The sequence below is a fragment of the Rousettus aegyptiacus genome, unplaced genomic scaffold (genome assembly GCF_014176215.1).
Source record: "Rousettus aegyptiacus isolate mRouAeg1 unplaced genomic scaffold, mRouAeg1.p scaffold_m13_p_13, whole genome shotgun sequence".
NCBI classification, from domain to species: Eukaryota; Metazoa; Chordata; class Mammalia; order Chiroptera; family Pteropodidae; genus Rousettus; species Rousettus aegyptiacus.
In genome coordinates this window covers 44,980,296-44,993,391 of record NW_023416288.1, presented here as the reverse complement: position 1 = coordinate 44,993,391, position 13,096 = coordinate 44,980,296, and the positions used below count along the sequence as shown (strand labels likewise).

General features: G+C 60.1%; 1 protein-coding gene across 4 annotated transcripts in view; it reads right to left on the bottom strand.

Annotated features, from left to right (window-relative positions):
* Positions 1-13,096, bottom strand: part of LOC107512373 (protein cordon-bleu) — an 87,796-nt gene that overhangs the window by 4,014 nt on the left and 70,686 nt on the right. For 2 of the 4 annotated variants that reach the window (XM_036230512.1, XM_036230513.1), the window contains one exon: positions 5,611-5,994. In XM_036230512.1, coding sequence (XP_036086405.1) covers positions 5,951-5,994 — 44 coding nt within the window. In that variant the 3' untranslated portion in view covers positions 5,611-5,950. Of the gene's footprint in view, positions 1-5,610; positions 5,995-12,068; positions 12,240-13,096 lie in introns of those variants that run through there. The other 2 variants (XM_036230511.1, XM_036230510.1) reach the window with 2 other exon arrangements.

Genomic DNA, 13,096 nt, shown 5'->3' with positions numbered 1-13,096 from the left:
AGCCGGTGCCCCCGCCGCCCGCCACGGACGACCGCCATCCCCAGGGCTGCGCCCGGGCGGGGCGCGGGGCTGTCCCGAGGGCAGGGCTGGCAGCCACCGCCCGGGGCAGCAGGCGCCTGGAGCAACGCCACCTGCCCCGGGCAGAGGGCGCGTGGGGGGGGGGACGGGGCAGGAGGACGGGAGCCTGGCCGGCCCGGCTCGGACACGGGCCGTGGGAGACCGGACCGAGCCGCGCGTGCACAGGCCCAGGGCCCGCGAGAGCCTTCCGGAAACTCTGCTGGGGCAGCCGCCCAAGGCGGCAGGGTCGGGGGGTGGGGACGCCCAGCCGGAGTCCCCCCCTTCCTGCCGTCTGCTCCCTCAGAGCCCCCCCGTGGGTTCGGACACCGCCACCACGGTCACCCCGCCCCTCTAATCCTGCACCCCAGAGCTCACGGCCCCCCCCAGCTGCGCCCCCCACCCCTGGAGGCGCAGCTGCCGTCCACAGCCCCCGCAGCCCCCGGCTCTCGGCCAGGACCCTGAGTCACGGCGTCGCCGTGGGGCCCAGGCGGCCTGGCACTCGGGCCGTCCGCCGGGACCTGGAGGAGGTGCTGGTGAGCACCGGCGGGCGCCCGAGCGGGCCAGGGGCGGCCAGCGTGCTCACACTGGCCAGGCGCCTGCCCGGTCCCCGCGAACGTGCACTGTGACCACGAGCTGACCCTGTTCTCCGAGCGCGTGATGAGCTGAGCACCGCGCAGGGGCCCGGCACCTGTGTCTGGGGGCGAGTGGTCAGGGTCACGGCCGAGCGCGCCAGGGAGCCAGGCGCTGGGTTCCGGAGCGTACCGTGGGCGTGTGAGTGTGCGTATGAGCGTGATTGCACGTGCACGTAGTGTGTGAGTGTGGGCGTGTGTGAGTGTGTGAGTGAGTATGTGAAAGTGTGTGAGTGGGGCGTGCAGGTTAGCGAGTGTGTATGCATGTGTGTGGAGGTGCGCGTGGGTGTGTGGGTGTGAGCAGTTTGTGCATGTGCATGTGTGTGTGGGGGGGTGCGTGGGGCATGCAGGTGTGAGTGAGTGTGTGAGTGAGTGTGCGTGCGGGTGCGTGGGTGTGAGTGGGTGTGTGTGGGTGTGCGCGGGTGTGAGCGGCTGAACTGTGCTGTGGGCACCTTCGGTGCAGTCTGCTCCCCCACCCTGCAGACGCCAGGTGGATTTACGGATAGAGAGACAGGCGTGGATGGAGAGAGGCGGGCGTGCTGGTGCGCAGGCAGACGGGATCTCGCACACTCACACACACGTACACACTCACCAGACCCCTGGGTTTCCTGAGGCCCCATCGTCACACCAGCACTCGTGGACCCGGGCCTGTTCCTCGGAGCACAGCTGCACCTGTGACCCCGAGTGAGTCACAGCTCCTGCCTGCTTCACCCTCCCTCGCCCGGGGAGGTGCTTGCCTGCTGCCCCCGTCCCCAGCTGCCGTGACCCTCTGGGCCTTTCCCCAGGCCACCGTGACCCTCTGGGCCTGACCCCAGGCCGCCGTGACCCTCCGGGCCTGACCCCAGGCCGCCGTGACCCTCCGGGCCTGACCCCAGGCCGCCGTGACCCCCTGCGCCTGACCCCAGGCCGCCGTGACCCTCCGGGCCTGACCCCAGGCCTCCGTGGCCCCCTGCGCCTGACCCCAGGCCGCTGTGACCCTCCGGGCCTGACCCCAGGCCGCCGTGACCCTCCGGGCCTGTCCTCAGGCCGCCGTGACCCCCTGGGCCTGACCCCAGGCCGCCGTGACCCTCTGGGCCTGACCCCAAGCCGCCATGACCCTCTGGGCCTGACCTGACAGCCTGGTGCTCATCGCTTGGGTCTTTCGTCTCCATTCTCAAGTCCGTCCTTCGAGGGCACGGTCAGGGTTCCCCCTGGTGGAGGAACGCGGCGGGGAAGCCACGGCCATCCATCCAGGGGGCCCCACGGCCTGGTGCGGCTAACCCGCAGGGGCAGCGGTGGGAGGCGGGTGCAGGGAGCTGGCGGGGGCCGAGGGTCTGGCCACGCCACCTCCGCTGGGGCCGGGCTCCTGGCCTCAGGCAGGCGGGCCAGGCCTCCAGAGAGGGTGAGGACAGGGCCCGGCTCACACACTCACACCTGCTCAGCGGGGAGAGCAAGTGTGTGTGCGTGTGCGTGTGCGTGCATGTTTACATGTCACAAACGATGCAGTCGAATGACCGCTCCAACTACGATGTCACCGGAACCCCTCGCCCTCAGATCCACACATGACTTCACCGCGGAGTCACCAACAGTGGGGGACTCAGCCCTGATCGGTCACTGGAGCTTCGGTCCTCAGCGTACAATGCCGGTCGTTAGCAATGACGCTTGCTGGCTCGCCCCCCAGACTTGCAGCCCTGGCACAGGTAATCTACACACCCACGCATCCCACGTCTCGCGTGTGCGTGTACGCGTGCACGCACACACACACGCGCACACACGCACGCGCGCACACACGCGGTGAGGACACCTGCGAAGGGGATGTGCACAGATGGGGGTGCTGGGCGCGTTCACCGCCGTGACTGTGCTGATTTCAAGCGTCGAAACTTAGCACACGGTATATCTTCCTCACACACATGCAGGTTTTTTGCCTGCCAATTACACACCAGTGAAGCTGTTAAAAGATTAAAAATTAAAGCACTGGAACGGCTAATTCCCATCAATGTTCTTCCACGTTAAACGGAGACTCACAATCCCACTCCTAGAGACTGACAGTCTCCACCGAGAACCATTCACGGTTCTCTTACGTGCGTTGGACTTAACAAGCGTGGCCTTCTGCACGAGGCACCTGCCGCAGAGGCCTCGCGTGCGGCCCCTGGTCCAGCGAGCGACGGTCAGGCTGAGCACAGCCCGGCCCCGGCAGGCGATGCTCCGTCCGCATTTCTGCGACAGCTGTGACGAGGGTCAGAACACGCGCCCAGCGCGTGCCGAGGCCGACCCCGCCTGCCCGGGGGGCGCGCCCGGCCCAGCCCTGCCCGCGGAAGGGGCACCGGCGGGGTGCAGGAGCCCTTCGCCTCCGCCGAGAACCCCGCTTTCCCCCGTCTTCCTTGAGCCCGTGGCCCCAGGGGCGCCCCGTCACCCTCCCAGCGCCCCCGCAGCCAGAGCCTGACCCCGAGGCAGCATCGCCCGGCCCTCGCTCCCCTGCTGGGGCGAGACCCCCGCCCGCACCCCCCGGTCCAGAGTTTCAAGGCAGACCTGGCTGACTGCGGCGGCGTCACCCTGCGGGGCGGACGGGGCCCCAGCCGTCCGCCTTCGCCTTTGGGTTGGGAGCTGTGTGACTCACGAGGGCTTCACGTTCCTCGTGGCCGCGTCTTACGCGCACGAAGCCCGGCCGGGCGCACGGCCCCGGTAACCGGCGGGCCTCGCGGGCCGAGACCCCCGTCCGCACTGGCTCCTGCGCTGACTGCGCATTCGCGTCTTTCCCCCGACTTCCTCCCCCCAAACCAGCGAGCGGCCCTGTCGCCCTGGAGACCACATGGCCGGCCCACGTGACCTCGAGCCTCTCATGGATTTTTGTTTGTTTTTCTTTACCGACGGATGTGGGCAGACATCACCTTTTGATGTTTACACAGCTTCATCCCTGGTCAGGGAAGTTTGTTATCTTCTTAAGAAAAAGGAAAAAGAAGGGTTATGTAAAGCTTGCAAGGGCAGAAGGAACACAGAAAGGGACAATAAATTTAATCTCGCACTTTCCAGCGGGGGAGAGAGTTTGGCGGAAGTGTCGGATCGAGCCTGGGGACTCAGCGCCCATGACCTGGGGCTCACTCACGGGGCGGAGACCTTTGGGCACGGGCCAGTCACCATCTGCCCGATTTGCGCCTCCCCGGCCAGAAGTCGTGACCTGCCTCAGCTCCGTGTTTGCACTGTAACTCCTGACGGCACGCGGAGCGTGGAGGAGAGAAGAAACAGGGCGCTCCCGCGCCGTGGCGCGAGGACAACACACACACGACCCGCGAGGAGGGGCGGACTCTCCAGTGAGCCGGGGGCGAGCACTTCTCCGAAATGCAAGGACCTTGGGGACAAAGTGTCTCGCTGAGTCTGCCTAACCGGTCGGCGCCCCGAGGCGTCGTGTAGATCTCTACAACGTGTGCACCGAGGTGCCCTGGCTTGGCCCCAGCCCTGCCGCAGGGCACGTTGGTGACAGAGACCCCCGCGGCGCCGTCCAGAGCCCACGTCTCTGGCCGGCCCCGCAGTGGGGCAGGGCGCCCGGGTCCGACCGCGCCGCCCGCGCCGCGCTGGCTGCCGCGCTGGCTGCCCCCGGCCCCGCCCGAGCCTCCCCTGCGCGGGGGTCGGGGCGTCTTCCGCGTCACGTTTTCCGACCCGCCAGCCTGTCATTCTGAGAGGGACGTCACTGCCCCGGCCTCTCCTACCTGTGCGTCTCCAGGATCCCACTGCCCTGGGCGACGCGCACACACTCACCGCTGTGACCGTGCGCGACCTTCCGCCGCCGTGTAGGTGTGTGAGCCCCGGTGCACCCCTCCCCCCCCCCCCCCCCGCTCGGGTAAACGTCATCTTTCCCTGCTTAGACTTTCCCCCACGTAACGGTCAGATGATGCTACTTATCAGACGAAAGTTCTTTATTTCGATGCAAAAAAAAGGGGGGGCCACTTCGTAGCTTGTTCTGTTTCCTCGTGCGAATGCCCGTGGCTTCCCGGGCGGGCTGCGCGGGCTCTGTGCGCTCTGGCCACGTGTTTCCGCGTGTTTCCGCGGGCTCCGGCTCACGCCTCCCGGCCCCGACCCTCGCTACGGTTCCCGCCATGATCGGCCAGACGATGGCCATGCAAGTAAAAATCACGGGCGCGTTTTTCTTACTTTGAGCACTAACGTTAAAAACAAAAAACCTCTTGGAGAGAAAAGCGCGACGAGACTCTCCAGTTCCGACGCGTCTTTGCACGACGACGAAGGCCGGAGCCGTCAGGTCGCTCTTCCTGAACCCCGAACCCCAAGAGGTCGTTTTCGTCTGCTGTGTCTGTCACAACAGCTGAGGTGACGGGCGGGCGTCTCACTGATGAGAGCGAAATCTCACAGTCTAGTGCAGAGCAGGCCGCACCCCGAAGGTGACGCCGTGTCCCCCCGCCCCCCGGGCTCCGTCGCCACCCGCACGAGCCCCTAGACCAGCGCTTGTCAGACGGAACCGGCGCCGCTTCCCTCCCCGTGGGGAGCGATGGGCTCGGAGCACCCGAAGGCCGCGGCGCGTGCTGGTCCGAGAACGCCGGCCGCTCGCAGGGGGCCTGCGCCCCGGCGAGGGGCCGAGGGGCTGAGGCTGGTGCGGGGTGGGTGCGGGGCTGGAGGCACCAGGGACGGAGGTGGGCGCGACCTTCTGCCTTCGCGAACTACCTAACGTGGTCGGGGGGGGGGGGGGAGCAACCGGGGAACCCAGAAAACTCGAAGGCGCTGGGTGCCGCGTGCCCCGGGCCGTGAGTTCGGGCCCCTGCAGGCCGCAGCCTCAGTTTGGCGTCCGGGCCCTCGATTTGTGGGGACACGGGCTATTTCCGTTCTCGCCAAACTGACAGCATGGGTCAGGGGCCTGGGCACGATCCGATGTAAAGAAAAATGGGGGAGAAACTCTTGAACTGAATATGGAGTAAGAAAAATACGAATTCGGGAGGAATTAAAATAAAGCAAGGTTCTTAACAAAAGCATTAAGATTCATGTATCGATGAAAGGGGACTTCGGGCCAAAATCATCAGCCTGGAATTTACGTATAAAAGTCTTTGCCTCCCAACAAGGACACACTGACCCTTGGGCAAAGGCATCTCTGTGGGCGGAGCATTCACATGTAAATTCTCAAGAACGCAAGCTGCCCTGCCGGCGGCCCCTGGAGCAAGGGCAGGAGGGCCAGCGAGGACGGGGCGGGGACAGAGGAGTCAGGACGGACGGGGGCGGGGACAGAGGAGTCAGGACTGCGTGAGGCGGCGGTGACGCGGGAGTCGGGGCGCAGAGCTCCGTCGTCAGAAGCGCTCGGCGTGACTAGGGAATGATGCACAGCAGTAAACTGTGGGCGGGAAACAAACGACAAAGCATGAACGCAAACCGTCAAAACACGTGTCACCCTCGTCACCCCCTGCCCCAGGCCCTGGGGATTCGACACTGCACAGAGTGCGCCGCAGCACCGAATCACGTCACTGGTCTTTCCTCTAGGTCTGAGTCCGTGACAGCTGTGACGGGGTCTAGTGACCCAACACGCACAGCTCCGTCCCCGGGAGAACCGCGTCACGAGTGCCTCCACACTCTCTGCTGTCTTCCGGGTTGTCACGTAAAATTATCTGGACTTGACAGGAGACCCTGCGGCCCCTGCCGGCGACACGCCAACCAGCTGGTAGGCGAGAGCCATTTCTCACCCGAGGAAAGGTCTGGGCTGCCTGTGAGCTCCCGGGGAAAGCGGGCACGGTTGGCTCGGTGACGCCGGACTGCGGGTCAGCCCCGGGAACCCTGACAACGCCGAGGCTGGGCGGGGCTGGCGCCTCCACCCACAGCCCACCCGCTGACTGACTCACTGACGTGCAGGTTTCAAGGGGCACCCCGCTTGCTTGTTCCCTCCTGGGAGAGACTGGCTATCTGATAAGGGGCCATCATTATGGGGGGGGGGGGCAGCTAAAGCCCTGGAGGCCTCCAGAGCTAAGAATTAACGTAAAGGGCTGTGCCTGAATTCTTTCTTGCCACCTCATAATAACCCTTAAGACAACAGTTGAAAAGACCGTGAGGGACCCCTGTTCGCTTTTAACTGACGATGATATTTAATAAAAATCTTGAGCCATTCTTGAAAAATCAAGTTGTCCATTCCTTACTTCTGGGAAGAACTTAAACTAATATGAACTCATAAGTCCTTAAAACTTTTAATGTAAAAGAAAATGGTTTTATTTTCTATTTTTTTTTATTTTTTTTATGCCTAACTTGATATGATGCTGCAAATTAAAGTTTGAACAGACGGTTGTGATTGTGTCAGCTCAGGGTTTGTGTAGTGAGTGACTCACGAATATCAAAACTAAATTTGCTGTTAGTTTTTTTTTAACTAATTTTACTTCCTTTTAGCATTCTTATTAATATTTGTTATTCTTTTGCAGTAGTAGGCTGAAGAGTGGTTAGTCGCCAGTTCTCTGGAAAAAATAAAATGGACGGATGGATAGATAAACGTTCCCCGATATACAGGGTGGGTAGCACAAAATTTACAATGGTAAAAAATACAACGCTTGCCTCTCTAGAGTCTCTATAACCAACTGATTCTCACAGAATGCTTTCGTTAATTTTTGCCATTTAATAAGAAAGCTGTAGCCAACCTACCGTTCCTATTGACAGACATTCGTAGTTTCAACTTGAATACAGATTGGTCATTTGATGTTAAGGGGTAACATGAAAACGAAACCACGAAGATATGTTGGACCTTAGCTTGTCTGTCAATCACACGAAACCCTTTGCTGAACTGAGTAACGGTTTTTGGAAAACGGAAGAACAGCCCTTCGGCTTGCTTTGTGCTTGGCACAGTGCGCTCTGGCTGCTGACATGGCCTTCGTATCGAATCTGCCTTGTTAACATGTCCTGATCACTCTCCTACGTCTAGACGACTAGCCAGACGATAAGTCACGCCCTGCCTGGTCGCCTCGGCCAGTTTCCGTGGCGTAAATACTCTCTCCACGGCTGGTCTCGGCTGTGGACGTCAGCCGCCGAGCCCACGTGGCGCTGGGCACAGCCGTGGCACGTCATGCTCTGCAGGATTTCCAGCGTTACGTGCCGTGGAGTAGCATCGTTCATATATGTAAATAACCTCAAAAACGCAGAACCAGTAAGATAACGAGGAAGCCATGAATGTTCAGTATCTGTTAGCTTTGTTTTTAATGGGATTTGTTTAACCATAAGCTGACACAATTTGGCTCTGTTGAGCAACCGGCTGGCAGAACTGTTGGAATTCCCACAGTCTGGTCGCACCGGCTGGCGTGAGCCAGGTCCACGCGCACCTGCTCCCCTGAGCTGTCGCTAAGTTCTCCAGCTCCCTCTCAAGTCAGAGACACAGCAGCTTGGAAACAACGGGCTGAAAAATAATTAGCAAAAGGAGAAAAGCTCATAGTTTTTCTTTTTTTTTTTTAATGTCACATATAGCTCTACCATGATTCTCATTGCTTTGTGCCTAAGTAGCACTCAATTTGTAGTTTGCATTCAGTGAATGTAATGGTCTTTGAGGTACAATAATAGGCTAAAAATTCAGTTCCATTTCTCGAATGTACTTCTGAGCGGGGACAGGCTCTGCTCCCGCAGGCGCTGATTTCTTTCCATCTTGTGAAAAGGGCCGCTCGCCCGCCGCCCACTTCCTGTCTGGCTGCACGTTCTGTACTTTCGCAAGGCAGCAAAAGCAGCTGCCTGGCGGGCTTTCTTGCCATGGGACGAACAGCAGCAAATAAACCCAAGGCAAGGGCGAGGGTGCTTCCCCGGGCTTGCGGTAAAGCCCACACACCCGTGGCGTTTCGAGGGGGCTTCCAGGACCGACAAGATGCCCAGAATGGTTTTGTGTCATGAGCTTTAGAATTAACTACTTTGTTTTAAAGCAGACTAAGTTTTTAATTTTGGTTCAAGTCTTAGAGTGTGATCTTAGGCGAATCTAGAGGATTGGTCCCAATTTAAGGGGCGTCGGAGAAATGCCTCTCCTGTCTTCTCCAGCTTTATCTTCTCCGCTCGTGGCTGACCCCCGAGCAGAGCCAGAGTCAGCGCGTGGTCTGGGAGCGGGGGGCTGGTTACAGCCCTATGCCGGTGCCCCACCAGCTGTGCCCCCAATTTACCTAGATTCTCGGTTTTTCTGCAGGGTGGCACTGCCTGTGAATTAGTTCTGTTATCATCATCATCTTCATTGCTTTTACCTCGAGCAAAGGCCACTTACTATCTTCTAACTGAAAAATGGACAGTGTCTTTCTTTCATTTATTTTCTTTAGAATTTCCTTTAAGTTCTATAGAATGAGCTGTACCTGTCCACAAAGTGAAAACCAATCAGCCAGCAACGTCACGATGGTTGTCAGTGGCGGTGCGGACCGTTTAGAACAGGAGGCAATGACTCGTTTTCACTCTGTGCCTTAGAAATCCTCTGCCAATCACCCTAGAAATGTATACCTAAGGAAAGACTGATTTGGTCAAAGGTGGTACAAGAAAACGTGTAAGAAAATGACAGTCACTGAACAGGTCAATCCTAAAAAATATAAAGCAAATTGGGGTTCTACAATTTGAGCTCTGTGTGCACTGATTTTTAAATCCCCAGGGCCTTCTCACTGGGATAAGTAACTAACGACTTGTTAGTAGCCTAATCATAACCAGCACTGCAAATCTTGCAAACAAACGGTTCAATGCAATTAGTGGGGTGCGTGCCTTCCACATGATTCAGCGTGAAGATACAACCAAAATCAAACGTCGGCAGAAAGCGACTTGGTTAGACAGTTGCAAGGAAAAGAAATCCACATGCACAACGGCGCTGGCGCGGACATGCGCACGAGGCACGCACGTGCGTCAGTTGGCAGGCGCATGCGCCCCGCGTACATCAGCCGCCACCTGCAGGTCCGGATACACGCTTGTCGGTAAGAATGGAGAGGAACAGGGAACCCCTGTTCCACTGTTACTGCAATCACGCTAAGAAAGCTCAGACACACCACCAAAGACCCCCTCACGATGACCTTGGTGCCGTAACCTTGAGAAGCTACAGGCTTAACCATCTACCCGGACGCGTGCAGTTGGCATTGACCGACTCGCCCTCTGCCAGGTGACCCAGCCATGGCCGCCAGGAAGGAGCCACAGTATAGATGGGGCGAGAGGAGCCATGATCCTGCACCAGGTGGTGGCAGAGGCCACGCCCCTTGGGCACACCCAGCTTCCCACGTGCCCCGGGGATGACTTTGAAAAGGCTGCATTTTCTCTGCTGCAAGCTCACTTTGGAATAGATTTTTTTAAAAAAAATGCTTCTTAGAGCAGGATGTACTTTTAAATGCGATAACGGGAGTCCAAAGGTTTTTCGGGTCAGACACACGACCTTGCCAGCCCTCTTCTGCTACCCTCTTACTGCTAAGACCATCCATCCAGCAGCCGGCCCCTTCGGTCTGTGGGTACCAAATGGGACATTTCCGGTAGCTCCTCTGGTCAGTGGGAGCAGGGGGATAAACGGAGGTGAAGGCCAGTCCCGCATTGAAATTGTCCTTGGAGGAGGACGGTTCTCCCATGCTTGGCCGCACTGCCCTTGAGTCACCCACCTGAGCATCACCAGGGGCACGCGGTCCCCTCTCTGCACCTACTCGTCTCATGTTCTGCAGACTGCGGCCGACCCAAAGGGTGCGGCCGGGAGTAGGGGACCCCACTGGCTGAGCATGAGTTGCCCGCACCGTGTTGACCAGTGACGTCTGTACACCGCGGGGAACGCTCGCCCACCCCAGCGGGCGTGCATCCGGGAAAGTGGCCGCGTGGGAAGAACGCGCACGCGGCGGGCAGGACGCACAGCGCCCTGTGACGAGGGGAAACGTGTCTCCCCCTGGCTGGTCCGAGCCTGTCGCTTGGCTCCACGCTGTGCTCAGGCCTGGGGTCGAGCGTCTGCTAGGCGCGGGGGGGGGAGGGGGGGGGCGCGGGCGGCAGTCACAGTGCCGTGGACACAGGGAGGAAGCTTAACTTCTCAGGCGTGACATCGGCAGCCCCCTCCCCCGCGACCCCTCCGCCGGCCTCCGACAGTGCCCCTGCCCCACAAGGAGGCCCCGGAGGGCGCCGGGGGCTGCGGGATGCGCGCGGCCGCACTAGTGCGCGCGTGCGGGTCACGGCGCCGCTGCTCCGACGGCCGCCCCTCGCCCGCCGCTGGGCCGCGCTCGGCCGGACCACGTGCACTCGGCTGTTCCCCGGGAAGGACCCGCAGAGCCTGGGGGAGGGGCGCGGCCACCAGAGGGGCCACCGGAAGCCCCGCGGGCTTGCCCTGCGGGGCCGAAACCCGCTCTCTTCAGAGCCGAAACGCTCCTACGGAGCTGCCTGACCCCAGCTGTCGGGTCATCTCTGGCCGACGTGCCTGACCCCGAACCGCCCCGCGCCCCGCACGACTTCGTTTGCTTTCAGGAGCCTGTCCGCTATCAAAATGACCACATGTTTCAAGGATGAAAAAGGAGTAATTGTAAAGAAAGATAAAATGACTCAGGATTATTTTGCCCAGGGAAAGTAATCCAACGATCATCTTCTTTACCCAGAAGCGGGCAGCTAACGCGTCATTTCCAAAGAGGCTAGAAAAAGATCGAACGGTCCCCGTGGTAAGAGCGCGGCCGTCCCAGCCCTCGGCGGGCCCGGCTGCTCACGGGCCGGACGCTGAGCGCCACCGCGCTGCTGGGAACCCGGTCCGGGAGGTGCCCGCCTGCGACGAGGGCGCACGGCGCAGCGGCAGCATGCTCCCGCACACACCCGCGGCCGGGCGCGCGCGCCGCCGTCCGAATGCGTGTGACGCTAAATGCACGGCCCGGTGCCCGTCTGGAGGCGGGAGCGCTACACGTGGTGTTTGTCAAAGGCCCCCAAAACCCCTGGGGCAATGAGGAGGGCGGGTCCCAGACTGGGTCTGGAGACGACGCATCAAAACAGAATGAGCCTTTCCTTCCGGCTGCCGCTGGACTCAAATCAAGCAGCTTCTCCTGGTGCCTCAGTTTCCCTTTCCACAGAGTGGCAAGGCCGCCGCTTGGCCACTACCCACACGTGCGGGGCTGTCACGCATCTTCCTGCTCCTGACCGCAGCCCCCCCCCCCCCCCCCCGCACTCCCTGCTGTCCCGGCCGCGCCGGCCTCACACACTCAGGTTAGTTCTAATTTGAGGAATATTAGCTTCTTGCCAACTGTCTCCACCTGCGCGGCCCGATTTTGGCTCCAGTCTAACTGCGACCTGAATGATTCACGGGTTAAGTCGCTCCTACGCGTCCCTGCATGGCGCTCCCTGGTAGGCCGGACACACTGCATTGAGCGTTTGGAAGGAGAAGCTGCACAGGGGAGGCACAGACCTGAGGCAGGAACGGAGAGTGGAGACCCAGCCCCAGCACCAGGGACCGAGGGGGGGGCGACGCGGGCGGGCAGGGGAGGAGCAGGCACGTACGTGTGGGTCTCCGGTGCGCGGCCTCGGGAGCGGCGCCCTCCGCGGGGGCCCCGAGAGCGTCTGCCGGCTCCGCGTCTGGAGGCGGGTAGGGCGGGGGCGGAGGGAGCACTAACTGGGGGGGTCCCCGCATGGTGCCTCTGGGGGGCTTTTGTGGCATCTGCCGTCCAACACCTACATAAAATCAATGGGGATTACTTCAGACGGTTAAGCCCAGAGGCCCTGTGCCCAGCAGAGGGCACGTCACCATTGGCGCCTGCACCAGGGACCACCTCACAGAGACACAGGCAGACACGGGAGTCCAAGTCCAACCTCACCCAGCTCCAGATCCAGCCTCACCCAGCTCCAGCTCCAACCTCACCCAGCTCCAGATCCAGCCTCACTTAGCACCAAATCGACCTCATTCAGTACCAAATCCCAACTCACACCCAGCTCTAAATCCAAACACTCCCAGCACCAAATCAGACCTCACGCAACACCAAATCCAGCCAGACCCAGATCCAAATCCACCACATCCAGCACCAAATCCAACCACACCCAGCTCCAAATCCAGCCACACTCAGTTCCAAATCTGACCACACCCGGCTCCAAATCTACTTCACTCAACACCAAATCCAGCCATACCCAGCTCCAAATCTGACCTCACTCAGCACCAAATCCAGCCACACCCAGCTCTAAATCCAAATTTGCCCAGGACCAAATCCAATCACATGGCACCAAATTTAACCAGTTCATTGGCATTAATGGTTAGGATGGAAGTCTGCCTTGACATGGCCACCAAGACCTTCTCTACCATCCCCTGACTTTGAATATTCAAACTTTTTTTCAGTAAGAAGGAAGCTTCTGGCCTCCTCAGTTCTGAAACCAAAGTTTATGGACCCAAGAGAGAGATTTGTGGTGAGTTAGTATCATCTGTGTCCTCGTTGTAACATGTTATTTAGCTAGAAAACCGCCCTACAGTTTTCAGTTTTATAAAATACCCACGCGACTTCATGTCCCGCCCATGGGCACTGGCCGACGGCCCCCGCCCG